General features: G+C 47.2%; 1 protein-coding gene and 1 long non-coding RNA gene across 3 annotated transcripts in view; one reads left to right on the forward strand and one right to left on the reverse strand.

Moving 5' to 3' along the window:
• LOC114010832 (uncharacterized) overlaps positions 1-16024 on the reverse strand; it is a 75649-nt gene extending 59625 nt beyond the window's left edge. The window contains exons 1-2 of the long non-coding RNA XR_003552505.2: positions 15870-16024; positions 14952-15082 (exon numbers count right to left, since the gene is read on the reverse strand). This is a non-coding gene — a long non-coding RNA (uncharacterized LOC114010832). The remainder of the gene's footprint in view (positions 1-14951; positions 15083-15869) is intronic.
• An 889-nt stretch (positions 16025-16913) lies between these two features.
• On the forward strand, positions 16914-26598 carry ADPGK (ADP dependent glucokinase). 2 transcript variants are annotated; one of them, XM_055818823.1, is made up of 7 exons: positions 16914-17187; positions 19655-19880; positions 20562-20624; positions 20890-21010; positions 22844-23040; positions 23808-23906; positions 24875-26598. In XM_055818823.1, the coding sequence occupies exons 1-7, from the start codon at positions 16973-16975 to the stop codon at positions 25424-25426; spliced, it is 1473 nt and encodes a 490-aa protein (XP_055674798.1). In that variant the 5' UTR covers positions 16914-16972; the 3' UTR covers positions 25427-26598. The 2 variants fall into 2 exon arrangements, with proteins under 2 accessions (XP_055674798.1, XP_055674806.1); XM_055818831.1 differs by having other exon boundaries at positions 24878-26598.
• Positions 26599-27555: the final 957 nt, after the last annotated feature.

The following is a 27555-nucleotide window of genomic DNA, read 5'->3' on the forward strand; positions in this document are numbered from 1 at the left end:
TCCCTAACTGAATGTCCCATCAAACTTACAACATCTACCCAGCAAATGTTCCAGCCTTAATCATTTCTGGATGCAAACAGGCATGCTGGTACAGCTCAAATAGTAGAACCCTGTGTGGACAGCAAGCATGAAAGCACCACTTGCCTCACTGAACTGGAATGAACTTTCACATTCAAGCAGCTCTGCGGAGCATGCCTCTCCAGGCTGCGGTCAGCTCTGCAGCTCTCCCAGGCAACGCTGCTGCGGTTCTGGGCTCCAGCCCCTGCCGAATACGGACACGGGCGGAGTGGAAGGTTTTACGTACCTGCTGCTTCCTCCCTCCGTTATGTACCACTGAGGTGTAAATTTTGCCAGGAAGTCCAAGTGTAACATTTCCAGCACCAGGAACAAGCTCTTGCTTGTGCTGTACAAACACTGTGCTCTCCTCTAACACACACAGCACAAATCCTGAGCTGACCTACACAGCTTGCCTATTCCCTGTTGATTATGGCTCTAAAGTCATTTGTTCTACAAGGGTAGAAAACAAAACACATCTATAATTTGAATGATGTCCTGGAAACCCCAGACAGTTGCACTGATGAAACTGAACACTGTGGACTGCTGGAGAGCTCAAGCATAGTTAGATCTGTGTTTGCAGTCCTGGGGTCAAGACTCTCTGCAACATCATCAGCTCCACTTTATTCCAGGTGGCTTGAAGTTGGAAATCATTGTCTCTTATCACCCAAAGATTTGCTGAGCAGCCTGCCCTTTGCAGATAACAGCAGCTGCCCTCAGACTTCTAGGCGCTGGATCTGAGGCTTTTGAAGTCCTGAGGGTGAAGGTGCAGGAACAAGCATCCAGGAAAGAGAGAGCCTGACTCTGAATCAGAGTTAAAAAGGAATATGAAGGCAGAAATCCTAGGAGAGGATGCTGTCCGACTAAGACACATGGCCAGCCATCAGCAAAAAGGGTATGGGCTCTCAGGTTTAAGACATGGAACAGATTCAAGACACTTCTTTTAGATCTGACCTCCTTTCCTGTTTGAGGAAGCCAGTGAAGAGGAGACAGAGCCATGAATCTTGGATCCAGTCCCTGCTTTGCCGATGCCTGGCTTGGCCTAACCTCCGTCTTTGCTTTTACCACCCCACATGTAGAACAGAGGGTCATTAAAAGCATCAGAAGAATCTCAAGCAAAACAATTTTATTGTTTTTAAGAGCTTTGTTATAGCAGCTCTGGAGTTCTGACTTGGACCACCACAGACCAGAGGCAGGAAGCTCAGGAAAGCCTTTGGATATTGAATTCCTGTTCAGAACCATATCGCATTCCAAAATTGCAATGACTGGCCAAAAAAAGAAGCCTGCGTAGAACAAAACACACCCATGCAGACAGTGCAGACAACAAAATGATCACAGTGAGCCTAACTCTGCTTCTTCCCTTCCTCACACAGAGTAATAGTTTGCTCTCCTCTTTGATTTCAGCAGCATTATTTCCCCCCACGAAGCAGCCAGGCTCTGGAGAAGAACACAGTCCCACTTGCCTTACAACAGGAGTCCCTCTATCGCTTGGCTTTTTAATGAAGTTGGGGGTTGATGTATAAGCCAGTCCCTCCCTTTCACTTGAGGACACTATTTGAATCACGTCTGGATTATAATACCCAGTAAGCTGTTCTGGGGTGATATGAATCAAAGCCCTGAAAGTAGGATTCTGTTTAATTAATCGTGGCTGACAGATGAAGGTATTGATCGTAGATTGAGAGGTTCAGGATTGGCCCGGGGGATAATTATTGCAGGGCACACTGTGTTAGGGTGATATTTTTTAATTTCTAGCGATGTGGGAGGGAAGCAGGGAGGAAATAAGTGAATAATTGCAGCTAATTAGAACTTGTGTGTGCATCCCAAATTAATCTGTTTGAATAATCAACCAACAACAGTCTGATCCAAAAGAAAAAGGAAACAACTGCCCAGAGAGATCTAGAATGCTCCCATAAATTCTTCAGTGCCACATCTGGGACAAACGTTTTACAGAACCCAGGCCCTAAACCCAGAAGGGGAAATGGACAAGATTACTGAGTGAAAACACTTGCTTTTGCCCAAGATGTATGATAAATAGCAGAGACTAGGTGAAGCTGAAAGATGGCAGGGAGTGCAGGATAGCGGATGATGCTCTTGCCTTAACCTTCCTGCTACCCTGCAGCACGCTGCCTCCCACCAGCCACCGCCTTCACAGGTGGGACATCAAACCCGCCAACGGGGAGATACGGGGGGCCTGCAGGGGGATCAGGCATGCAACTGCTGTCGCTGCGGGGATAATAAAAGGTATCTAGGCTAGCAGGGAGGGCAGATGGAGGCAAAGCTGCAGCTAGCAATCTGTGTGCACACACCGACCAACCCACTGCTCCCTGTCCACAGGATCCCCATAATCTCCCAAGGCAGACCTGCTGTTTCAAACACTCTCATCACTAACACAGCAGGGGCAGCTAAGAAGAGAGAGTGAATGATCTAGCAGGGGGTTAATAAAAGGCCTGACGCAGAACAAAAAGGCCTGCCAGTCGCCATAAGATGTGCTCTCCACCCTTCCACTCCCCAGGAAATTAAAAACTGTAGCCTGTGGTGTACACCATTTTCTCAGCAGGACTGGACGGGGCAATGGGATGTGGAAGGCTAGGATGGGAAGGGGGAACTTGGGAGTCAAATGTTTGTCCCAGCCATTGTTTCTGATGCAATATATCAAGTGTTGTTATTCTAAAGAACCACATTACCTCTAAACCCGACAAGACCAAGCCACACTTCTGTGTGCTGTTGCTAGCAGCTCCTCTGGGAGAAAGTTCACTAGATCCGGCCAGGCCGCTCTGCCTGACACCACAGAAACCATGCTAGCACGTTTCCATGGAAATGGGAAGAGAACAAATGCCTGTGACATGATACACCTTTTCTGATGTAGATTTGGACCATTTCTAACATCCCTTCCTACTGACAACCTTCAGGACCAGGTATTTTGCAGGCACAACCAAAACAGAAGAAGGGGGGAAAAAAAATATCAGACTGCATTAAACAAAACCCACCATCCTTTCTGGTGAGCAGTAGCCGAACTTGAAAGCACATCAATCCGCCGAAAACATCCTTCAAGCAAAGAGGCCTCCACACTAAATGTGACCTGCAAATGTGCAGGCTCCTGGTTTCTCACAAGGGGATAGTGACGATCTGTTCCCTCCCCTCCTCGGGCTCTTTCACGTAAAGTTGCCAGCGCTGGTTTTCCCCCTCCAAAGGAACGACCCCTCTCCGCGCGGGGCTGAATCCCCGCTGCAGGTTTCCTGCCCGGCGCGGCGCACGGCTGCGGGCTCCCCGGCGGGGCCGGGCTGCGCAGTGCGGGGCCGCAGCGCCCCCTCCCGCGGGGCGCCGTCCCAGCCCGCCCGCTCCGCCACCGCCAGCGCCGCCGCCAGCACCGCCAGCACCGCAGCCCACACGCCCGCGTGGCTCTCGGGGTGCTGCCCTGTCCGCCCCCGGGTCCCAGCCTCTGCCAGGCACGCATCGCCCAGCGTGCCGAGCTGGCGCTCCACACGGGCTGATCCCGGCAGCACCCAAAGTAGCAGTAACTTCTACCCACTGTGGCCAAGGCCAGCAGCATTTTGGCAAGCAGAGGCAGAAATCTCTGCCCGCCTACACTTTCTATCAGTTGCTGGGAACTTCAGATAAAGACAAGCTCTGTTCACGGAGGCTTTGCTGGGGGCCTGAGTTTGGCATCCACCAGAGGAGCACGGAGTAAAGCAATTATCCCTCTCTTGGACACTGGTCCCTGCTCATCACCTAAGGTCTGAACTGCAACTCTCAGTGTGCCGAGCAGCCAGAATAACTCACCAGTCTGCTCTGGCACCATCATCGCAGAGAATTTATAAAGCCTCTCTCAGAGGCTGGACCCTGCCTGACACTGCCCCTGGGCCCTGCTCCAGCGTCTCAGTGCCCACACCGCAGCCCAGCCCACCCTGGGACCTTACCCCTCAACCCACCGGCACAGCAGCCTAACACACTTTAGGAGAAGAAATACAAGAGATCTTTTGCAAAACCAAAGGCAAAGCAATGACAAGTTTTGTCTCTGTAGGGAGTTTGCTTGGTTTGCTTGGGATTATTATCATTTTAAAGGACAAGTTACTGCTCCTAGTGCTGGGAGCCAAGGATATGAATAAAAGAGCTTCATGAATACAGATATGCTGCATAGACAGAATAAATAAAGCTCATCTACAGTTGTCATTTTACTTTCCAAGTGGGTGAAAACAAGGTGTCCCATCCCCAGGAGATCCAGAAAGGACTCCAGCCCCTTCATTAGACACAAAGAAGAGGCTGGACATTAAATACTGCCTGAGATGCCAGGCCTGGCTGAGTGCTCCCATGCTGTCAGGACAGCGATGTGTTGAAGGTAGCCTTCCTCCATAGGGAATACCATTCCCAAAAAGGAAAGGTTTTCTGGCTGCCATGAAACCACTTGAAAAGTGGAAACAGTTCTGCCCTTCCTCAGTGCAAGGGACTAAAGGAGGTGCCAGCATTAGAGCCAAAGCTGGCTACACCCACAGGACATTCAGCACCACACTATGGCTGCTGGAATAAAGTCAGCAAAAGAAATTACAGATGAAATAAAAGGGCGTTTTGATTGACCAGAACATTTCACTTGGCACAAAAGAAAATGAGAAGCCCAGAGGTCCCTATGCGCAAGAAGCAGCAGCACTGCACCATGTCCCAGCCCTGCTCTCCCCAGTGTGGGCACTCACAGCATCTGGCCAGATGTGCTGTCAGGCCCTACCCTGGCTCATGCACCAGCACCTGCCACTAAAAAATGTCTTTTTTGTCATATTCCTTCCTGTCACATTCATCTTTGACACCAAAAATAAACACCACATCTCTTACAACATGCTATATATCCTTACAGATCTGTGCTGTGGCACTCCGAGCACAGCCAAGCCACCCCCTGTGCCACCAGCCTTGTTTTGCACACCACCTGAACTCAGCTGGGTTGGCACCGAAGGGATTTTCTACAGGCTTGGGAAGATATATTCCCTCCTTCCCTGCTGTTGTGAAAACACTGGTGCGTGCTGCGTGGGAGGCTATATGTGGGTGAGTGCAAGCCAGTCTTGTGATGACAGGGGGTTGGCTTACGCGAGGGTGTAATGGGGCTGAGAGCCTGTTCCATGCTCTACGGCAGGCTGGTAGGCTACGCTCCTCCTACGTGCTCCTGAGCAAGCCCCAGGAGTCTGAGTATTTCACTGTCCTCCAAGTCTCATTCGTCTTACCTTGCAGTGAGTGTATGTATTCGTGGTTTCAGTGAAATATATAACTCTCCACTGCTAGGCTGTATGAGCAAGAATTTATCTGCTCAACAGATTCTGCCAGCTTCCAAGTGCATGATTTATCCACAAAAAACCAATCTAACTGACAGGATCTCCTGGTGGTAGTTCCAGGTGGCCTTTTGTGTGCCAGTGATAGGAGGTTTAGGGTTTAGGTTTCGGAAGAGCCAGTGGTTCTTCCACCACTGCTGGCTGTGGTAACATTTAAAGCATCAGCTTCAGGGCATACAGATACCAAACTCTTAAGTAAATTCCCCTTTTGGTGTTCTAGGTTGAGGAACAGGTCAAGTCCGTATTGCCTAAAGGAGACATGGGCAAGGTCCACATGCCCCTGCCTCTATCACTGAAGATACAGTCACGCACTGTGACACCAAACATACTGCCATGCTGCCACGCCCACCCGTGACAGTCCCAAAGACTGTCCTATATTCACTTTGTCTCCCACAGCTGTATTTAGGAGAGCAGTGATCATCCCAGCTGCCGGAGTGGCACTACCATGGCAATAACTTCAGGAGGGTGATGGTGATGCTGTCCTGACAGCTCTCCTGGCTGAACCATCACCAGTGCCCCCACCTACTCAGTCACTTTGGTCTGGATAGTCTCCAAAACTGCCTCTTCCACTGCCGCCCACAGCTCCCCTCCCGAGCACAGACTGGCTGTTATTCCATCCAAGTGAATCCCAGTAACATGAGGACACTTGCGGCACCAGCTTTTCAGATACTCAAGTTTACAGTTTATCCCTCCAGGGTGACATGAAAACACATGAAAAACAAAACACACAGAGTTAACAAAAGGAACCTTAAAAAGGTATTTTCTGCTTTAGGTAGCCGCAGAGATTAACAGATCTAGATTAACTAGGCTTAGGTCAGTTTTGTCTGAGATACACAGGTCCCTTTCCTTGCTTTGTCCTTCTGACTCTCCCCTTCTCAAAAACACCTCATCAGAGGTGCCATGCAACTCCCAGGTCAGTCTTTCCAGAGGGCTGCACTATCTTATTTGTTGAAGTATCTGTAGGCAGTAAGTGGGACTTCTCTGGTGCCCCTCAGTCTTGACAGAGTAGCAAATATTCGCAATTGTAAATCTGTCCTTCACTTCCACACATTCCTCCTACCTGCACCCAAAGTGGGCATACAGTTTGGCTGATGCTCTCTTTTTCTGCATTTCCTTTTACTCAGAATAAAGATCTCATTTTACTGTTGCCTTGCTGTATTTATGATCTGCAAGGCTGCTCAGGGTCCCAACTGTGTACACTTGTGTCCTTTCCTTGTCAGATAGATATAAGCCACAGCATGCCATTTCAGCAAAATAAGCCACAGGCATTTGGGGTGCACTAACAGTGGCATTTTACAACTGCTCCTTGGGGACTTGAGCTCCTTCTTCTTAGAAGACCTTCTGTCCCTGAAATACAGTTTGAACTTTTCATGAGATCACAACTGCTAAGCATTCCTGTGCTATTTAGAGGTATTTTTGCTCTGTTGATAGTGGTGACATGAACAGAAAAGCCACTGCTTTCCTGCCACTACATTTACTGGCAGCAGATGACACCGTCACCACTCAGTATCACTGTACTAGTGCACTGAGGGGTAAGACCTGCTGTGAGCCAGGTGCATCATGTTGATGTAAATTCCTCCCTAACAGTTGTCTCTTTGGTAGGGCTAACTAAAGGTTTGCAGATACTTGAAAGTTTTGGAAGGAATCTGGATTTCACACATCCTATCGGTCTCAGAACTGGCTTATTATCAGTGGGTAGGCAGCACACACCTTGCTGGGGTCCAGTCAGTTCCCAGCCTCAGGAAGGCAGGTCTCTGCTGCAGGCTATTACAGCAAACTAGAATTTAATTTTAAATTTATTCCCCTAGCTCTTATTAGCAGACTAATGAGTTTGTGATTATGATCTGCTGCAGCTTCTGTCTTGAAGACGTCTCTGCACCTGGCTGCAGAATGTCATCGGGTAAAACACTGACTCCTGCACATCCTATTAACATGGCCTGCTGCACTGCTGATATACTGGATAATCTGAATGGGAAATCCTTCCCTTGGGGTGAAGGGTGGCATCTCCCTCCTCATTTTACAAAAAAAGTCAAGGGGAAAATTCCTGAAGGCTGCTGCTGGCCTGAGAAATGAACCTAAATCCTTGCTCAGAGGGATTCAAGTTTCGCTCCTGTCCATAGCATCTGCCAAACAGGACATGCAGCACCAAGCAGCCCTGTGTGAAGCAGGGCAGAACCTAGTCCTGCCTCTCCCTTGGTCTTTACCTGTGACCCGTGAGCAGCACGGGGCTCACAACTGTTACTCACTGCCCCGCAAGGCAAAAGCTCTTATTTCAGTTGAAACATTGAAAGCTGATGAGAATCTGACAGTCCACGGTTAAGCCACACTAGAGTGCCAGCTGGGAAGTGGGTGGAAATGAATCTTTTGTCAAATAGTTAAACTCCACTTTCTCCAAATTAATTAATTCACAAAGAACATAGCCCTTCATGGATTTCAGAGTTGAAAACAAAACCAGTTGTGCCTCTCCCTACATTATCTGTCCATCATACCACAAAGAGCAGAGGAGCTCAGTCAGTTGTTACTCACGTGATCAAATCACAGTGGAAAAAAGAAAAGCCCCTGCCTTGGCTTTCAATTTACCTGAGGTTCTGAACTGCCCCACGTCTATTTTTCTACAGTTACACCCAAACATTTGGTTCTGCCTTTTATTTGGAGCTGCTGTACAGGGCCATGACCCCAGCCTTCAGGGAGCAGCCAGCAGCCCCACCACAGGCTCGCTTGCCTGGCAGTCAAGGCACAACCCAGTTCTATTTTCAGACTGAATTTACCTCAGTTTGTATTAAATGCCAGGTGTCTGTTTGATATCTCTGCCGCAGCGGCAACTCTCAGATCACAATTGGTTTCCCATGGACAAGATCCAAGGAGTGACGGATGGCTGGATGTGTGCCCAGCTGAAAGCTCAAGAGCCTAACAGTGAGAAGCATCTCCACACCTGTGTCTCCAGCTGAACTTGACGGAGATAGTAATGTGCACCGCCACTGAAAACCCAGCTGTCCTCAGGTTCCTGCTCCTCATCTGGTAGCACAGCCTGTCAGGCTCATCTACTTTGATAATCTCCAAGTCTGGTCATCAGGTGCTTAGTCCATAACTGTGCCTTTCCCGGCTGAGCGCCCCGTGCAGCTGCCCAGACCTGTCTTTCTCACCTTCAACTGCCAGCTAAGTGCTAAATCAGTAGCAGTCTCCAAAGAGTTATCAGCTGCCTTCCTGTAAGGGAGCTCTGTTTGGGAAGAGTTTCCCCACACACCTCTCCTCCCTATTTGGCATCTCGGGACTTCAGTGCAAATAAAAGCCGTGCTTAGTAACACCTCTCCCCTTCAGACCAGGACATAAGACAGTCATGGCACATCAGATGACAGACCCACGGAGCCCATTATCTCACCTCTGACAGCAGGGAATAGCGTGGTGCCTGGGAAAGGCAGAGCAAGCCACCACTCACCGCTCACCGTCAAGACACAGAGGATTCACAGCCCTCTGTGGCACCGCTCTAGAGCACCTCCGCTCAAGGCTGAAGGGTTCCTGTTTATTCAACCTCCCCTTGCACAGAAGCTACTCCAGGTCAACAATCATCCTTATTGCTCTTCCCTGAACATTTTTAATACTATGTAGTTTTTGAGGTTGATGGGCAACCAAAATTGTCCCTGTAAGCCTGTGTTTGGCTAAAGTGAGTGTTCTGTCAAAGAGGGTTTAGCAGCTGACTGTCTCAGGAGCAAGTCACTGAAAAGTTTAAGTGTTTCCTTCAGGGATGAATGACCTCCTCTAGATAGCAAATGGAGCGGTCACTCACTGCTGAGGTCATCTGCTGCATGTGTGATGTTTCAGTAAGAGGCAAAAAGGGTAAGAAAAAAGTGACGTGGTGATCTGTCTTGGTCACTGCTGAGAAGGGAAATTTCACAGCAGTCACTTCTGAAATCCAGAAAGCAACAGAGGTAGAAAAAGATCAGTTTGCTTTCTTCTATACATTTGTAAAGATTAAGGAGAAAGAGTCTTTCTCAGTATGTCCACCACAGAGAGGCTTTTGGTGCCTTCTCTCTTCTCTTTAGCCCATTTGCCTACTGAACCTCATCTTCCAGAGTACTGGAATTGGCATTGTGGGCCACCAGTGCTATGGGCAGAAAAGCCACCTCTGCAAGAGGGACACACTTTGCTCTAAGGCAGTGAGAAAAACAACGCAATCACCCAAATTAGCCTGAAGATACTGCAGGAAAGCATTCAATCCTGCAGCATTAATGAAGCATAATCTCTGAGCTCACAGAATGAAGATGGCATAGATTATATGCAGACTTTCTAAAGGAGCCTGATTGTCTCTAGAGCCTGATCTGGTTAGTCACCCATACGTCCACAAAGCAATTTCCCTGGGAATCTACCTGGTTTTCAGTTCAATCTTTCAATTAGCTGCCCCTCCTTGTCACACACATTGCCTAGCCCAGAGGCAATGCATCCTCACAAGATGTACAGGTGCCACAAAACTACAAACAAAAAAGGAATTTCATGCTCACAGAGCCTCAGCAATATCTATACACTCACTTAAGTAAAAACAGACCTCAAATAATATTTATAACAGGACAGATTGTGCTCTGCATTTCTATGATTTCCAGTGTTTTACAGTTTTGTTTCCAGAGCATAAGACATTTTCTTTGAAGTCCCATTCACACCCTTCCCCAAACAGTCAGTTTCACCACCACCATCCTTCTGCACCTCGTCTTTGTTTTATAAAATATCTTCTGAGTGTTCTGACTGTGCATCACTTTTCTTGGCCATTTCTTTCTAAATAAGTTTCTACTTCTCTACTCATTTCTCTTTGTGGAAGAGGTTAGAGACCTCTTCTGCCAATCAAGACAAATCTGGTTCCATGTGCAGCCACAATTACTATCACTGGCTTCATTTTATACCAAACACTCCAGGTCTTATGCCTCCTGTCATTCACACAGGAGGAAAATACCAGGGACAACTTTGTCAAAGCAAAGGCTAAAATCTACAGGACACAGCTTTGCTAGGGACTGCTACTTAGGAGTTGTGTTGGTTAACACATGACATGGTGATGTATGTGAGTAGTTTACAACACAAGCTATGAAATACACAAATAGTTTTGGCAGTCTCACCAGTGACATTCTGAAACAACTGCCTCTCAGCAGACCAATACACAAATGTATTGCAAAATCTGATTCGAGGCTTCAGTTAGCATGTTAAATTATGCCTAGCTTACAATACTGCAAAAGGCACATCCCATCAGTCAGCAGATCAGCCATCCGTGAGAAAGCAGAACCGCACACCTGATCGCTACAGCTTTGAACTCCTGTTCTTTGAGTTGTAGCACAGTCTGCGCTCGCCTTATTGGAAGATGCTAAGGAAGAGACAGGCCTCAGGAGGGTGGAGCAAAGGTGGCCCCGGGGCTGTTCTGATTAAGCACTGTGTGGTGAGGGCCCACCCAGGGACACACTGTAAGGCAGGATCTACGAGGATCAGCGTGTAGTTGATGTAACCATCACCTTATGTTGTCCCCACCCAACGTAATTCTGCCACAGTTGCGTGCATGAGTGGAATGGCAAAATGGCAGGTGAGCCGGCGGGAGGGAACTGCTCCCCACAAAGACACATCCTGCACCCAGGGTCCAGACTGTGGCTATACCAGACACACATGCCACACACTGAATAAGAAACAGGGTGAGGGGAAAAAGCCATTTTCATACAACAATGCTAGCAAGAGTGTATTCTTGCTGGTCAAACTGTGTGGCGCTCAGCCAGAGATTATGCCTTTTCCCTCCCTCACGCTGGCAGAAATCTGACCTAAGGCTAGAAATCTGCCCCTCCTCAGGCCTCTGCGTACAGCGCTGCAAGCAGGCTGACCTCAAGGACAGCAAATCCATTGGCCTCTGTTCTAGTCTCTCCAGACCTCCCTAAATCTTCCATAGCCTTCTGCCACAGCAAGGGCTTCAAATACAGCATAAAGGGCTGCAAATCAAAAGCTTCTCAGAGATGCAGCTTCTAGGAGTTTTCTTGAACGGTAACAGAAATAAATGTCGCGCTTCCGACATGTAATTTTGCTGATGGGGTTGTACTATGCCAGTTTGTTAGTTTGAGGTATATGATGAGGTAGTGATGACGTTTTAGCAACACCCTTTGTATCACAGTAGTGAGGTCAGATTTGAAAGACACCAAACATTTCAAGGCACATTGACTACCAATGACACCGGCACTGCTGTTAATGCTGAAATTATGTTAATAGAAACTGTAACCTATATCATACAGAATCCAAAGTATCCATTATGAGATACAATCCACATAACACTTACCAATGAGTATGCAAATTGGATGGATTTAGGGGACTAAAGAGAATTTCGAGAATTATTCTTTAGTCCCCTAAATCCATCCAATTTGCATACTCATTGGTAAGTTCCTTAAAAAAAAGAACTTTTCAGAGTTCCTTTCCAAAGATAAGATTGGGCATCTGTCATTCATTTTCTATCTTGCCAAAGAAGTTAAGAATACAGGAAAGCACTTAAAGGATTGCTCTGGCCATATGCACTGCCTGTATAAGATATATACCCGTCCTTTCTTCTGGACAGTATACAATGCCACCTGTAATACATCTAATAACTCTCAGGTGACTGTCTACAGGGCCAAACTTGACAGAGAAACGCGTTTAGCTGGCCTGTTCTCCAGCTCACAGCACCTGAAAGTGTTGCAGTTGGTGCAGCTGTACTTGGAGTCTCACAGGGGCTAGAATGGAAATGCAGTCAAGACATCTTCATACCAGTTTTCTCCCTTACTGATGATACTTTCCTAATCTTTCTTCTTCCCCCAACATTTTTAGTTCTTGCACCTCTGTTGATTTGAACCAAAACCAAAGTGATTGTTCCTGAGCTCAAGCAGTCACTGCCACGAACTCTAATTGCTGAGGGAGTTCACCAGCACACAAGGTGGTTAACGCTTGCTCCAGTTCCTGTGTATTCTGCTGGAAGCCAGGCTGAGCAACACAGGGTGTGAGCAATCAGCACTGCAAAATCCAGCAATTTGGCTCAAATTGGAAGAAATGCATAATTTTGGATCTGGATGTTCCCAGCTCCAGCACTGGTGTCTCAGCCAAGATGGAAGCCATTCCACCCCCCGCTACCGAGTTCTCAAAAAAATGGAAGATGGTAAGGCCTACGAGCAAGGCAGATTTATAATCATGAGACAGGGCGGGATGGAAAAGAGGATCTCTGCACAGAAGCACTCACTTCTGCAACAGCAAATCTCTCTAATGTGGTGGTTCGGATTCTGCAGAATATCCAAACAACTGGCATCTGACAGCTTCATACTAGGCATTTCTTCCAAACTCTAATTCTGGGTACAGACTATGCTGATACTAATTAAGTAATTTAAACTGGAACTTGCATCTTTCCAGTGAGATTCTACTTTTGAAGCACCACACTACCAAGGAGTGTTTTGCAACTGCCAAGACATGAAAGCCTGTTTGTTATTAACACATCACTATATAATTAGGGGACTTAGCAGGGGGCTGGGTATTCACATGTTCTTTTTCCTCTGTTGCTGACAGTGCTAGATGAAAGTCTCTACGTATCCCGTTAGGTGACAAGTGAAAATGAGTTCTATGGCCAAAACTAAGCAATTTGGCACAATTTAGTTGAGAGCTGGCATTTTCTGCTCAAGAAGGGCCCAGAATTGGAACAGCATGAGGTGTTACAGATCAAGATTGAGATGCGCTGGCCAAGCTGCGCAGGTGTCTTATGGAGCCGAGCTGCAGTGGGTGCTGAAGTCCAGGACTGAGATATGTTGGCAGAGCTCGGATGGGGAATGTTGCCCAGATTCTGAGAACAACACAGAGCCCGTATTTTAATTAGAGCTCCTCTGCTCATCTGCATGGCTCAGCACAAACTCTCATCTTCTGAATTTTCCAAGCCTTTATGCAAAAAGCCTACCTTTCACTTTTTCCTACTCCTCCCCCAATGAGGACACACCAGTAGTGACCACTCATGCCCATGTATTCCACTGTTGGCTCTCATTAGATGTCACGGGTCAAGCAGCAGAAAGGTATGCACTAATTTCATACTGTCCATATATGGACTGATATATGGATCCCACTGTAAAGAGTTTCCAACAGGTCAAACAAGGCCTGTAATCAAAGACAGGAGGCTGTGGGATTTCAGGAAGAAGTCTGATAGCAGAGAAGGCATGATGACACACAGGTGACTGAGCTGGACACCCAAAACCTGAATAACTGACTTCATGAAGCCTGGGGAACACAGAGAGAAGCAGCAATACAATGGAAGTGTTGGATAGGCCAGGAGGTAACAGGACTGCAAGCATCTGCAAGGCAAATCCTGCCTGGAGTACTGCCTAATGTTTATTAGCTATAGCTAAAGATTCGATCCCAGGCATCACAGATACGCATGACCGATCCCAGCAACAATACAGGAATTCATAGTTTGCAAAAAACTCCTCCTCTTTCCGCATTGTGTACGGGCCTACAGCTTAAGCTGGCCAAAGTAGGTCACAGGGAATGAGTTCATTTGAATATGTAAATTCAACCTAACAAGGAGTAAAGACAACTGCTTCAAGCTTGTGAGTTCAGACTCAGAAAAATGGGTTTTCATAGCTCTTCTGGGAACTGGAAGCTTAGCTTTGGCTTTCACCCCTCCCTGCTGTTTCCTCCCCTTGCCCATCTTCATCACCTTTCCTCTTGCCTCTGACCTAATAAGCATGTAGCAACCCCCCACCCCACCCCCCCCACCCCCCCATTTCTAGGAACCAAGCCCATGGTCAGAAAAGCGTACTCAGTAAGGTCATTAAAAAGCTCACACAGAAAGGTTTGTCAGCTCTGAGTGGTCACTGAGAGCATGTGCCACGTGTGCAACTCTCCATAGCTAATTTTCAAACAAGCAAGAAAACGCATCTTTTGTCTGTCTCCTGCAAAGTCTTTTTTCCCCCCTTTTTTCTTTTTTTCTTTGCTAAAGGGAACAAGTTCTGTTTCAAATAACTGGACTGATTAAAACCACTGTCCCTCTACCACCACCCCCAGTCACAAGCAGCTCATACCATGAAACAGTGTCAAGAAAAGGATTTCTTATGCAAAGGACTTCACATAACCAGGGAGAAGAAACAAAGGAAAAATGTTAACATTTTTATTTAACTCTTTTCTAAACCCATTAACTCTTACCTTTCTCTTCCTATGCTTTTAATGAAAGTATTCCTGTGAAAACTTTTTAAATCAGAGTCATATTTTTGAAATTACACACTGAACCAGAAGTAATCAGCTTGCTATTTCCATAATTAAACAGGTATTTAATTAATACATTTTACTCAGCCTGAGTCAACTCCTATGAACACAATAGTCCTGCATCCCTCCCCGTTACCTCTAACTTAAATTTATGAGGCTTTGGGTGGCTCAAGGGAAGGAGATAAGAGGCTGAATTTCAGTTTAACCGCTGACAGTTTCACCTCTAAATGGCTTAAAACAAATGTCAGCCAAGAAATTGTTGTTTAGCTCTTTTAACTGAAGAGGTTCGCCAAGAGAACTTCTTTTCTTTTTCTAAACCTTTTATTTTTTTGGGGGAGGTACAAAGACCATAAAACAAATCTTTTTGGTTACCTCTGTAGTCTCATTCAAGCCCACTGACAAAACCATTCATGGCAATTGAACACCAGCAGTTTACAGAGGCTAAGCAACGGTGTTTCCTCCTGAGCAGCTTAAATTTTGATGACGTGGAAACTGTACCTGTTCTGGGAGTAAAAAAAAGACAACTTTAGTCTTCAGGGCAACAACACAGAACACTGCATTAGCATCAGATGAAAAACTAATCACCCCAAAATGGAATCGCAGCTTAATTCCCCAAAGTGTTGCTGGATTAGATAGGTTACCTGATTGCAGCCTAACCCTCTGATGACACAGTACTAATAATGGGGTCCTCAAGCTGTGACAACCCTATGGGTTGTGGCTGCCTTATGGGCACGTCTAATTATGATGTTCTGTGACAAGGCTATAAATACACATGCTCCCACAGGTGAAGACCTGATTGTAGTGAGCAGCAAGGGGTTCTGGCAGGTATTTGCTCTGTCCTCACACAGCGTAGCACTGCCTGCTCAAGCTGGAGGGCTGTTTATAACTGTGAGAGCCTCACAGGCCTATACTCTGGGGAGTGTGAGAGTACAGAAGCAAGCAAGATTTCATTTCACATATAGATCAAACGTTAGCAGGAAAAGTGCCAAAGGGAAAAAAGAGTAAATTTGTTCAAATGAAAAAGCCTACTGACAAAACCCAAAGACCACCTGAGCAAAGGCAAAAGGGGATTACATATTAACACACCAAGTCTGGTGGGCTGAACATAGGCCTGAGAGGAGATGAAGATAATCACTCGTTTACAGGGCCTTAAGCAGGTAGTTATTTGAGGAGAAAGAACTCTGAAGGCTTTCTTAAAGAAAAGGGAAGGTGGCTAGGCTAGTTTGTTTTCAGGATTCAGTTCTTAAAGATCATTACATTATCATAACGCCTTAGGCTCATAAAACCAACCTGTGTCCCTGCACACCATCCGCTGCCAAGTGAAGAGGCTTTTTCTTGCTCTCTCCTTCAATCCCGAGAGGGAACCTGATGGGCAGCCAAATGACCCTGAGGGCCAGTCGTGAATTCATGCTGTAGACGAGCTGTTGACTGAAAACCAATCCCTGCATCCTAACAAGAAAAAGAATAAACAACAAAATGCCTTCTGCTGTCCCATCTCCTTTACGGTTTGTTTTGTCAGTCAAAGGAGACGACAACCACTCACAACACAGAACTGAATAGGAAAATTATCAGCTGCCTCAGCCAACGCACCATGGCACACAGTTGTCAAACTCCTGCAAATTTTGTCACAAGTCTCAGAGCTAAAGTTTCTATGATTTCTAAGGACGCCCAGAAAAGCTCTCTTTCATTAAAAAGGAAAACCTCCCTTTTATCTTGCTACACCACCTCTCTGATGGGATGAAACAGACAACAAAGGGTGCTCTCTCCCACTGCTCCCAGCATAGCTACCTCAGGAGCACGGGCAAGAGATCTGACAGAGTTAACTCACCCCCACAGAACCGAGACCAGAAGCTGCACTACGGAGGAAGAAAGAATATGCGCTAGGGCCAGAGATTAGCTTCAGGTCGGTGACTGGTGTGCCGGACACCGGCTGTTTGGACAGAGGCCACCGGTGTGCCACAGGGCAGTGCCGGCGGACAGCGCATGGCGTGTAACGCACAGGCCCGAAGGCGGGGGGGGGAGGGAAGGGGCGCCGTGCGGCAGGTCCGGGGGGGCAGGCTGAAGGGGCAGCGGTGCAGAGACCCGCACGATGCCCACAGGCTTCACCTCAGGCCGGCAGCAGGCCCCTGGCAGGCCCAGGCTGCCCGGCGCTCAGGCCCGGCCTGCCCCCAGCAGGCCCGTGAGGGCAGCGCTCCCGCCACCACCTGCCCTCGCGGCCGCCGCCATCTCCCCTCACGACCGCGCAGGCCGGCCGCGGGCTAGGGAGGCCGCTTGCCGGTGGCGGCGGGGGCGGAGCGCTGCGGGGGCGGCCCCGCCGATCGCGCCCCTCCTCAGACGTGGCGGGGGAGGAGGGGCCGGCCCGGCGCGGAGCCGAGCGGAGCGGCCGCGCTGCGATGTGGCAGAGGTCGGTGTGTGTGGGCCTACTGGCCCTGGCGCTGGGCTACCTGTGCCTCCTGGGCCCCGAGCTGCCCCCCTCAGCGCTGCGGCACCTCTCCGCCTCGCTGCTGGGGGGGCTGCGCCGCGCCCGCTCCCTGGAGGGCCGCATGGTGGCGGCCTGGCAGGCGGCTATCGTCCGCCCGGCGCGCGGCTGGGCGCGCGTCGCCGTCGGGTAGGTGCGGGCAGCGCGCGGAGGGGCGGGGCGGGGGAGGGCGGCCTCGTCTCTGTGTGTGCGTGTGCGCGCGTGCGTCTGTCTGTGTGTCTGTCTGTGTGTCTGTGTCTGTCTGTCTGTGTGTCTGTCTGTGCGCGCCCGCCCGCCCCACGCGGCGCACCCTTCCCGCGCTCCCGCCCCGCGCCTGAGGCGGCCTCCGCGCCCCGGGGCCGTGCCGGTGCCTCTCGCGGGCCCGCGCTGCCGCTCCCGCCCAGCTCCGCGGGGGGGGGGCGGGGCTGCGGGCCCCGCCGGGCTGTGCAGCGCTATGGCGCGGAGCGTGGCGGGCGGGGGCGGGCACGGGGCAGAGGCGGCCCTCTGCCGTGCGCGCAGGGAGCCCGGCCCCTTTCGCCGTCAGGCGGGCGGGAGTGCAGGGCACAGTCCGGGAGCATCGCCTTGATCTTAAACGCTGGGTGTAGGCCTGGCGTTACCCTTGCCGTTACGTATAGCGCCTGACTCGCTCGGTTCAGGACAGGCCGCGGCGGGACAGCCCGGCCGAGCGGAGCGGAGCGCGGGATACCCTGGTCGAGCGGCGGACTCGGCCTTCGGGCGCGGGAAGGGCCTGCCCCGCCGCGGTGGCTGTGGGGGCACCTGGGGCTGGCGCCGGCCTTGCTCTGGTGCTGCGGTCAGTGCAGACCTTCTGCCGTGAGGAGGTGGCAAAACAGGCTTCCCGGTGCCTCGCAGCCCCTCTTGGCAGAGCATCGCTGGGAAAGAGCCGGGTGCCCTCGGTGTGTTCTTCGCTTGCTTCTTCAGTTTAAAGCAGCCGGATTCCTACACGATACATACATGCACCGCAAACACGTGGGGCCTCGAAGTTCAGCCGCAGCCGCAGTTAGTTAGCAGCATATCCCTGCTGTTAGGGGAGTTTATTAGAAGCATGAAGTGTGTTAGCAGAGGAATGGCAGGGAGGGAGAAGGCAGTTGGAAGATGATTAGAGGTGTCTCACTTGAAAGACCTGCAGCTTGGTTTATGTCCCGTCACATCTTTAATGATTCATTAAAATATAAAATCACTGACCTTTTGCTGCAGTGAGTTGAGGGCTACAGTGCTGCTTGGGCTTATTATTTCTTTGGTTTTCTTTGCTGTGCGAGGGGATTGTTCTCTCGGTTTATGGGATGATGCGTGATGCAGGGGATTTCTGAGCAGGTTACCTCATGTACTGAAAAGCCTCAGGGTTTTTAATGTCCTTTATTTCGTGTGATGCAGCTTTCATTTGTTGTGGCCCAAATCATGCAGGAAAGGTCGCTGACAAGGAGGACCGCTAAATGGCTGTGCGTTTCACGCTGACATGTAAGCAGCCATTGGCATGCAGGTAGACCCAGAGTAAGTTAGAGACCGTGCAAAAGTTTTGTGGATCTTTGGATCCCTGTCAGGGAAGCGTGAGGCAGAGGAACAGAAATTGCACTTGGCAGCAGTTCCGGAATATGCTTTAGTGTTTGCTGATAACATCTCAGTAAATATTTGGTATGTATTGCTCTCTGTCTGAAACCAAGGACTAGAAACAAGGGCAAGTGTTCATAAACTTTCTTCCTGGGGGCCTGGTCCCAGCCCAGAAAGTTTCCTGCTCTCTATCTAGTCTGAATTAGACTAGATAGATTGTTTAAATTGATGCAGTTCGTAAGAAATGGGGACTAGAAGATTTGGACTGCAGGTTAGACTTTATGTAAAGTCTCGATCTGCTGAAATGGCTCTTAACACTTCCTAACTATTGCAGGACTTTTCTCCTGTTCCCACTATTTGAGAGAAGGTGGTGTGCTATTTCTGGAAATTTGGGGTGATCCTTTTGAAACTGCAGTTTTCAAATATTTCAATGGACAAATTGCTCTCTTGACTTCTTATCAACAGAACCAGCCCATGTGTGGGGTGTTTGTGCACGTGGTTTTCGTTATTGTTAGGAGTAGTTGGAAGTCAAGAGGCTGATCTAGTAGACTTAAATACTTTCAGTTTTTCAGTTTTGCTTTTAACCATTCTGAGTTGCAGGTACATTTCAAACCCAAAATACATATTTTTATAAAAGCTTCTTATTTTAAGAATTAAAAATTAAGAATGCTATTGTTATTGTAACTTTTTTTTTTTTTTTGAGCAAGCCTAACGCAGCAAATGATGTACAACATGTACTGCAACATACATAACAACCTTTGGACCACACAGCTTACTCTTTCTTGTTTTAATTCAGCAGAACATTAGAAAACCTTCTCTCCTCTGCAGTGCTGGAACACAATAAAAGCATGTCAGAAGGAGAACACTTCAATAGAGAATTTCAGGAAATTCATATGCCTTTGTGGTTTTTTTCATTTGGTTGTTTTCCCCCTTAGCAAGAGGGCTTGCAAACAGCAAACATCACTGGCTGGGGAGTGATCTCTTTGTAGTCTCACAAGTGCCAGAAGGTACACGCGGTTTTCCCGGTATGCGTTTTCCTTCTCTCTTCCAGCGTCAATGCCTGTGTAGACGTGGTTCTCTCTGGTGTGAAGCTGTTAGAGGCGCTCGGTCTTGAACCTGGGGATGGAAAAAATCATGCCGTCCTGAACTCCAGACAGGACCTGAAAGAAGCATTTGCTTACTTCATGGAAAAAGGGGCAGCTGCCGAGCGCTTCTTCAGCAACACAGAGTCTTTCCATCACATTGCACGGACAGCCTCTGAGTACCCAGGTGCACAGGTATGGCTTCCACCTAATAAAAGCTTTGAGAAGCATGTTTCTTGTTTTCTGCGTCACCGGTGACTTTCATTCTCTCTCTGGTGAGAGGGCAAATTATTTAGGAAAGAAACTCATGGTATAGTTTGAGAGTGTTAATGACTTTCATAGAATCGTAGAACCATAGAATGGTTTTGGTTGGAAGGGACCTTAAAGATCATCTAGTTCCACGCCCTGCCTCTTCCTGGGCTGCAGGTGCACATTGCTGGGCCATGTTGACTTTCTTCACCAGCACCCCCAAACCCTTTTCCTCAGGGCTGCTCCCAATCCATTCTCTGCCCACCCTGTATCCGTGTTTGGGATTGTCCCGACCCACGTGCAGGACCTTGCACGTGGCCTTGTTGAGCCTCACGAGGTTCACACGGGCCCACCTCTTATGTTGTGAATAAATCTATTTTTATAGGGCTGTTACCTGAAGGCAAATATTTAGATTAGAAAAAGTCAGAGAACACTCAACATGTTGAAATCTCCCACAGAATTGTAAAATTGTTTTGCTTTCAGCCCAAATAAGCTTTATTAATTTTCATAATGCTAGACCCTTTTCTAAATAGAAAAGTGAAGTTCTTCAGCCTATACTGAGGACTAAGCATGTGTAAAGCTATCAGAGCAAGGGAATGCCCATACCTGCCTCTGTTTGTTTTACAGCTTTACGTAGGAGGAAATGCTGCTCTCATCGGTCAGAAGCTTGCAACAAATCCAGATCTGAAGGTAATACATTCAAAAATTTCGTGCTATTCACTTGTCTTTAATGAGGCTCACATTACTCCCCTGTAGATTTTGGGGATCTTGCAGTTATTTCTTAGGTAGTGGTGGACCATATGGCTGGGCTTGCAAGTTTGAAAGCATAGGTGTGGGTTTTTTTAATTGAATTATTATTTTTTTTAAATCAGTTGTCTAAGTGATGCTTAAATGCACTGAAATGGCGGCAAGGGATGTGGCAGGGAAACCTTGATTGGTTTTTCTTGTTTTTTAGATCCTCCTTTGTGGCCCAGTTGGTCCTAAACTCCATGAACTACTTGATGACAATGTGATTGTACCACCTGAATCCATGCAGGAAAGAGATGAATTCCATCTTATCTTGGAGTATCAAGCAGGTACCTTGCCAAAGGTTGAATGTTAGATGGGAACCCCAAACATCACTAAGATATTCCTGGCTGTAAAGTTGTGTTTTGAATCTTAATTCCAGAAGGACTGTGTAAATTACCAGTATTGTCAGCTGTCGCTGCAATAATCTGGTAATTCCCTGTGCTTCAGGGAGCTGCGGTAAGGGAACAGACATTTAAAAGTATTCTGAAACCTCTTCCCCTTGTAGTACAGTTACTGTAGATACTGCCTCATGCTGCTGCCTTGACATCCCATTGGTTCTGTATTCCTGTATTGCTATCACCTGTAGAAACCCAATGGACTTCTCATTTTGTTGCAACGCCTAAGCAGACCTGATGGGTGTAATTCTAAAGCTGTATGAACATTAAAATAGTCCAGTAATGTTCTCTGAAAACAGAAAGGTACCATTTAACCGAAGGCAGATGAAATTTAGGGTAACCCTAATGTAGTGGCTAAAACAAATCTGCATGTGTTTTCTTGCTGTTCTCAGCCCGAGTCATTTCACTGGTCCTGTCTCAAAATACAGCATCAGAAAGAGTTGCATTGGTGTGACAGAAGAGGGAGTATTTGGCAAGGAGGGAAGGCAATAATCACCTTAATTAAACTTCTTCAGCAAAACTAATGTGGAGCAGCACCCAAAGCATCCACTCTGATGGGCTCCTGGCTGAAACGAGGCTACTATAACTGACAAGTACTGTAACACTTGTAATAGCCAGTGGAAATTGTTCCTTGATCTTGAGTCCTCTTGCTTCTGGAAGCATCCTGATTAGAGGATACATTAGTATATGATGTCTCCTTTTCTCAGAATATATGTTCTCAGGTGAGAACTGCCCTCCTGATGCGACTCGGGGGATCTTTGTCCTAGACAGAACTTTGTCAGGAGACCTTTCTAAAGAGAAGGCAGCACTGATGGCTGTTGTTGCTGTTGTAGTGGCTTTTCCACAAATGCTGGTGATACTCTCCATAGTGTAACCCAGTATACATTCTGGGAGAGACAAGTGAAGTATGCAGGCTGGTTCCAAGGTGGAGATTCTGCCTGTAATAGCCTCTCAAGAGCTTTCTGTTCAAGCTGCCCTTTATTTATTCCCTTACATTTCTTTCTGTCCAGTTATCGTAACTGGCATAAGGAACTGCCTGCTGCCTGAACAACGATGCCCGGACAGATGGGGAGAGCTGGCGGAGGGCTGGACAGTTGGACTGTGGCTTTTGTCATTTGTATCCTCTCTAGGCTGGCTGTCGTTACCCTGTTTTCTCATGGCTCAGTATCCCAGAGATGGAGCCTGTTTAATTTGTGATCCTACCCAGGAATAAAACAGTTTACACATACAGCACTGATGCACCTCTGTGCTGCAGATCATTTCTGTGAGCTGCGCAGTCAGGAACAGTAAAAGCCATGAGAGTTTTCAGGGTGTACCTTCAATTATAACGGGTGGTGGTTGCCAGAAGGGCAAGGTCTCCCCGCTCTTGGCATGTCCTGCACACTCCAAATGTTTAGCTTGAGCTGGCTGTGACACTCACCTAATTGCATGCTAAACTAACGTAACCGATTAAAACATCGCAAAGCTTGCAAAACCAACCAAACAGGTATTGAATTTTCCTTCTGATCAGACAAGTGTCTAAATGAGGCCCAGGGAGTGAATGAAGAGAATGAATGAGAAAAACAACAAGATTTCTCATATGGCTGGCAGTAGCTGTTAATTGAGCATAGCCACATTGTGAAATCGTGCCTTTGGATTCCAGCAGGATATCCCAAAACAAACTCCAGATACGTGGTTTGCTTTGCTTCTCTTCTGAGTTAACTCCTTCTCTTTGTTTCACCCCAGGTGAAGAGTGGGGACAAGTGAGAGCACCCAATGCCAATCGCTTCATCTTCTCCCATGACCTGTCAAATGGCGCCTTAAATATGCTGGAAGTGTTTGTGTCCAGCTTGGATGAATTTCAGCCAGATCTTGTTGTGCTTTCAGGACTTCACATGATGGAAGGGCAGAGCAAGGAGATGCGACAGAGACGACTTATGGAGGTAAGATACTTGAATACCAGTGTCTCCTTAATTTCCATTCCAACTTCATGGATGGAATGCTTCATGGGAAAGTATTGCGTGCTGAAAGAAGAACGTGAACTGTAGGAATAGCAAAAGTCTAAACCTCTAACACTGATGTTTCTTAGATTCGGTGGGTTGTCTAGGGGAAAAAAGGTAAGGTCTCGTTCTCTGGCTGGTGTGCATTGACACAGTTACTGGACCTTACCTAGTGGCTGAATTGCACTTTTTTTTATCCCAGATACTAAGATGATTGAGGTTATAATCAAGACTTGCATTCTTTAAGCAGCATTTTTGTTAGATAATCCAAGAGCCAGCTTTCTCATCTGAGCCCAAAGGAGTTAGACCCAGTTCTCTTTGTATTTACAGATTGTTGCCTGTCTTGCAGCTGGGTGCCTTTCCTGATGCGATACACTAGGGCTTTTTTTCTTTTTTTCTTTTTTTTTTCTTTTTCTCTGTTCTAGGATCAGCTGTTCCACAGCTGCCTCAAATTTGTGAGGTTTCCGAATTAGTCCATTAGCAAAGTGCCAGCCTGGGTGCAGATTAGGGTTAGATACATTGTCCTGCTCGGGCATCCTGAAAACTAGAAGTGGTTTTTATTTCTTCCCCTTAGCAGATATCTCATTTGGAATTGTGTTTAAATCCATACACAGGAAGATTAAAATATGCATATCTCAGAGTCAAAATCCCTTTGTTTTTTCTGTTTCTTAATGAATATCTGGGTGTTTTATTTTCCTGTGCCCCTGTAGGCTGTGGCCTCCATCTCCGACATCCCTACTGACATTCCCATACACCTGGAGTTGGCCAGTATGACTGATCAAGATTTTATGAGCAACATTATGCATCAGGTAACAAAAATGAAAGGACATGCTCTTTTTATCAGTTTTCTTCAGTATCACAATGCACAGACTTGTATATGAATATAGAAATGAAAATTTTAAATTGGGGCTTTCCATTTGAAGATAAGTGGAGAACAAGGGCTTAATGTCTGCTGTTGCATTCTGAATGCTTCCGTTTCCTCTGCTGAGCTTACGAGAGTATCCCCCCTGTGCAGCAAAGGAGAACAGTAACGACTTGTGGCTTAGCAGAGGACAGATTTGTTTTCCTTAGCTCAGAGGGAGTTCTCCTTGTAGAAAGGTCTCTTTGGGAGGTTTAGGAGGTATCTTACAGTGCCCTTGGCCAATCATCAAATCATTTTCAGCAAGGAGTAAGGATTTTTTGCAGATCTGAGTTTGTTCAGGAACTATATGCAGTGAAAATGCCATGCAACATAGCAGGGCTCTGTTATAAAGATTTTTTTTGCAGCCATGGGAGGAAGGTGATCCAGGAGAATACTCAGAACTCCACAGATACAAGTAACTTTGGCTGGTTTAGATTTAGCAGGCTTGTGGATTTCTAGAAAAAACAGGATTTGAATTTGAGCTGAGTTTATACTTTAAAAAAGACCTTGATTTCTTTGTGGAATTTCTTTCCTGCAGATTCTGATGGTACCTTGTTTAGCTTGACACAGCTCTGATCTCAGTGTTATGAGTGCTTCATGTGGATTGGATGTTTTGTTACTCTTTACTGTCAAGTGCGTGTCTAGAAATTTTACAAAATGAGCATGCACCCTTGGTGTGAAGTGTTTTCTTGGCTAAGTAATTCTTGAAGACTTGCAGAATGAGGAAGCTCATGCAGTGACTTTGGCCTGCATCTCTCCAGGAAACAGGATTCTCCCTTCTGCTGACCACACTGGCGACAAAGCCAGTAACATGGTAGAATGAGGAAGGGTGAAGTCTGATCCTCTCTCTGAAGGAAAAACGGTTGTTTCTGTTAGCAGGTCTTTCCCCTGGTGAACTCCATTGGGCTGAACGAACAGGAGCTGCTGTTCCTCACACAGTCTGCCTCTGGTCCCCACGCCTCCCTCGCTTCCTGGAGTGGAGTTCCCGATGTGGGTGTAGTCAGCGACATCCTCTTCTGGATCCTGAAGGAGCACGGGAAGACCGCAGAGCGGGCCTCTGATCTCACGCGGATCCACTTCCACACCCTGGCTTATCATATCCTTGTCACAGTGGATGGGTACTGGGGCAACCAGGTTGCGGCTGTGGCTGCAGGAGCTAGAGCAGCAGGGACTCAGGCCTGCGCCACTGAAACCATCGATACCAGCAAAGTCTTTCTGAAAGCTCCTTTGGAGTTTGTGACCTCCCAGATAGAGGCACCTTCCAAAATCTCTTTGAATCCAGATGAGCCAGTGGTGCATTGGCACAGAGAAGGCATTTCGTTCCATTTCACTCCCGTTCTGGTGTGTAAAGATCCTGTCCGGACCGTGGGACTCGGGGATGCCATTTCAGCCGAAGGACTGCTATATTCAGAAGTATATCCTCAATAGAAAACTAAGACCCTCCTTTTTCTCCAATCCTGTGTGGTGTCTGAGGAACCATGGGATAGGATTTCAGCCAGTGGTGGTATAGGAACAGAATCAGGGTGTGGTGTGTTTTCTGGATATAACTGAAAAAGAGCCAAAGAATTAATTCCAGGTATACACTGTCAGATACATTCCAGTCACTTGGCAGTGGCTCGAACGCTTCACGTCTAGGTGCAGACATTTTGGTATTTGATGTGAAAACTGGCTTTTCCTTGTCTTAAGCATGCAGGGAGGGAAATTAATATCAAAATCCCTGTTTGGTGTTGGTTTGCCGTTTGTAACTCTAAATGGGTCTTGTCTGTTAGTGCCGGAAAGTGCGACAGCCAGGAAAATTTCCTGCATGTGGATCCCAGGGAGAGCACAGCAGTGCTTGGCCCTGTCTTGCCTCTGATAAACTAAAAATAAAAGGCGCTTGCATTATCTCCTCACAGCACATTGCTATGTGGCAAGAGCAAATCTTCCACTTTCTTGGTGTGATTATGGAATCTTTTACTGATGAAATTACCTCTCTGCCTCAGTGTCCCCAGCATTAGAGGGAGCCAGTCTCAAAATGTGATGCACACTGTACCTACTCCTTAAATGCATAGAGAAAACCCGACTCAAGGCTGCCTAAATTATTTTGGGTATCTGTTGTCTCTATGACTGAAGGTATTCAACTGAGCCCTAGCAGCCTGTGCTTAGTTTCTTGGGAAACTAGAAGTGAAGATAATCAGGGTTTATATTTGGGGAGACAGCTTTATTTCCTCGCCAGGTAAACCACAAAACGTTAACGTATCTGCTGTACGCTAAATACCAAGAGTTCCAGCCAGGGGGGCTCGCAGCTGGTGTTCTTTGCTAACAGTGGGTGCTTATATCTGGTATTTTACAGAACAGCTGTTGAGTGCTGGAGACTAATTCTTGTGTTTGTTTATTTGAGAATGGTTGTGCAATTTTCTTCAGTTTCTCTGCCCTCCATTCAGAAGGGTTAATGTGTTAGGGAAGATCCCTCTGGAGGCTCAAAGGCTGAAATAGCATTTTCCAGGTAAGACTGGAGTGAGAAGAGCTTTTTTAGGGTGTGATGTTGGGGTTTTTTTCTTCGACTCAGTCACTGATAGTTTGCTCTGGACAGCCTTTGAAATTAAAAAAGTAGAACCATGTGTCCTTGTGAAATAGTTTGCTTGTATTTTTTTCCTCTTCGTAGTCAAATGCTATGGATTGCACAGCACCAGCATTTTTTTTGTCTCTTTCCGGCATGTTTTGTCTCTGTCCGCTTCCAAGAATTTCAGGTGTATTTGCATAGCTATCATACACAGTGGATGAAATGCAGTCGCTGTGTCTATGCAAGCCTGTGCTGTACCAGAATTTGTAGGAGGTTGCTTTAGGTCTGCCTTTGCATCTGAGTGTAGGGGCGGAGAGTTGGTATCACTTAGGGCAGAGTGATTCATTTCAGTAACGCTGTCATGTTGCTGTCAGTGATGTTCTCCTGTTGGAAAATGCCACTGTGAATGCTCCGTAAGGATAAAAATTGACAGCTGTTGTAACTCGTACTGACTTTGCACACAATGCTGTCTGTCAATGTATACTTAACTTCTGCTTTCCCTCTGAGCAAAGTCTTCTGTGTTGTGCCAGAAGAGAAATACAGCCATTGCTATGTTTTCCTACAGCTTTCCCATCCTGATCTTCTGTGGAGTCTCACCATTTTATCTTGGTGCGGGATCTTCTTAAGACTGGAAGTATTTCTATCTAGATTATTTTTTTATTATTATAATTGTTGATAAACTATAGCATGGGACTTCAAGTTCTGCTTTAGTCTTCCTACAGAAAAAATAAATAGAATATTCTTTCAGCTGTCTAAAAGGTCTGAGGCCATTAGCAAGGTTATTTTGCAATCTTTGATCGTAGCCTTCTGGCACACCACCCCTAGGACCACCAAAGGCCATGCATCCTGCCAGCTGGAGAACTAATCCTTTGCTTACGCTAGGTCCCACTTCCTTGACAGTGGGCCAAGCTGTGTGGATTCTCAAGTTGGAAACAAAACAAAACTAAATACACACAAGCTGTCACTAGCAACAGTCCTGCTGCTGTATTTCACTTCTCTCTTCCAAAAACATTTG

This window comes from Falco peregrinus, chromosome 1 (assembly GCF_023634155.1).
Source record: "Falco peregrinus isolate bFalPer1 chromosome 1, bFalPer1.pri, whole genome shotgun sequence".
In the NCBI taxonomy this organism is placed as follows: domain Eukaryota; kingdom Metazoa; phylum Chordata; class Aves; order Falconiformes; family Falconidae; genus Falco; species Falco peregrinus.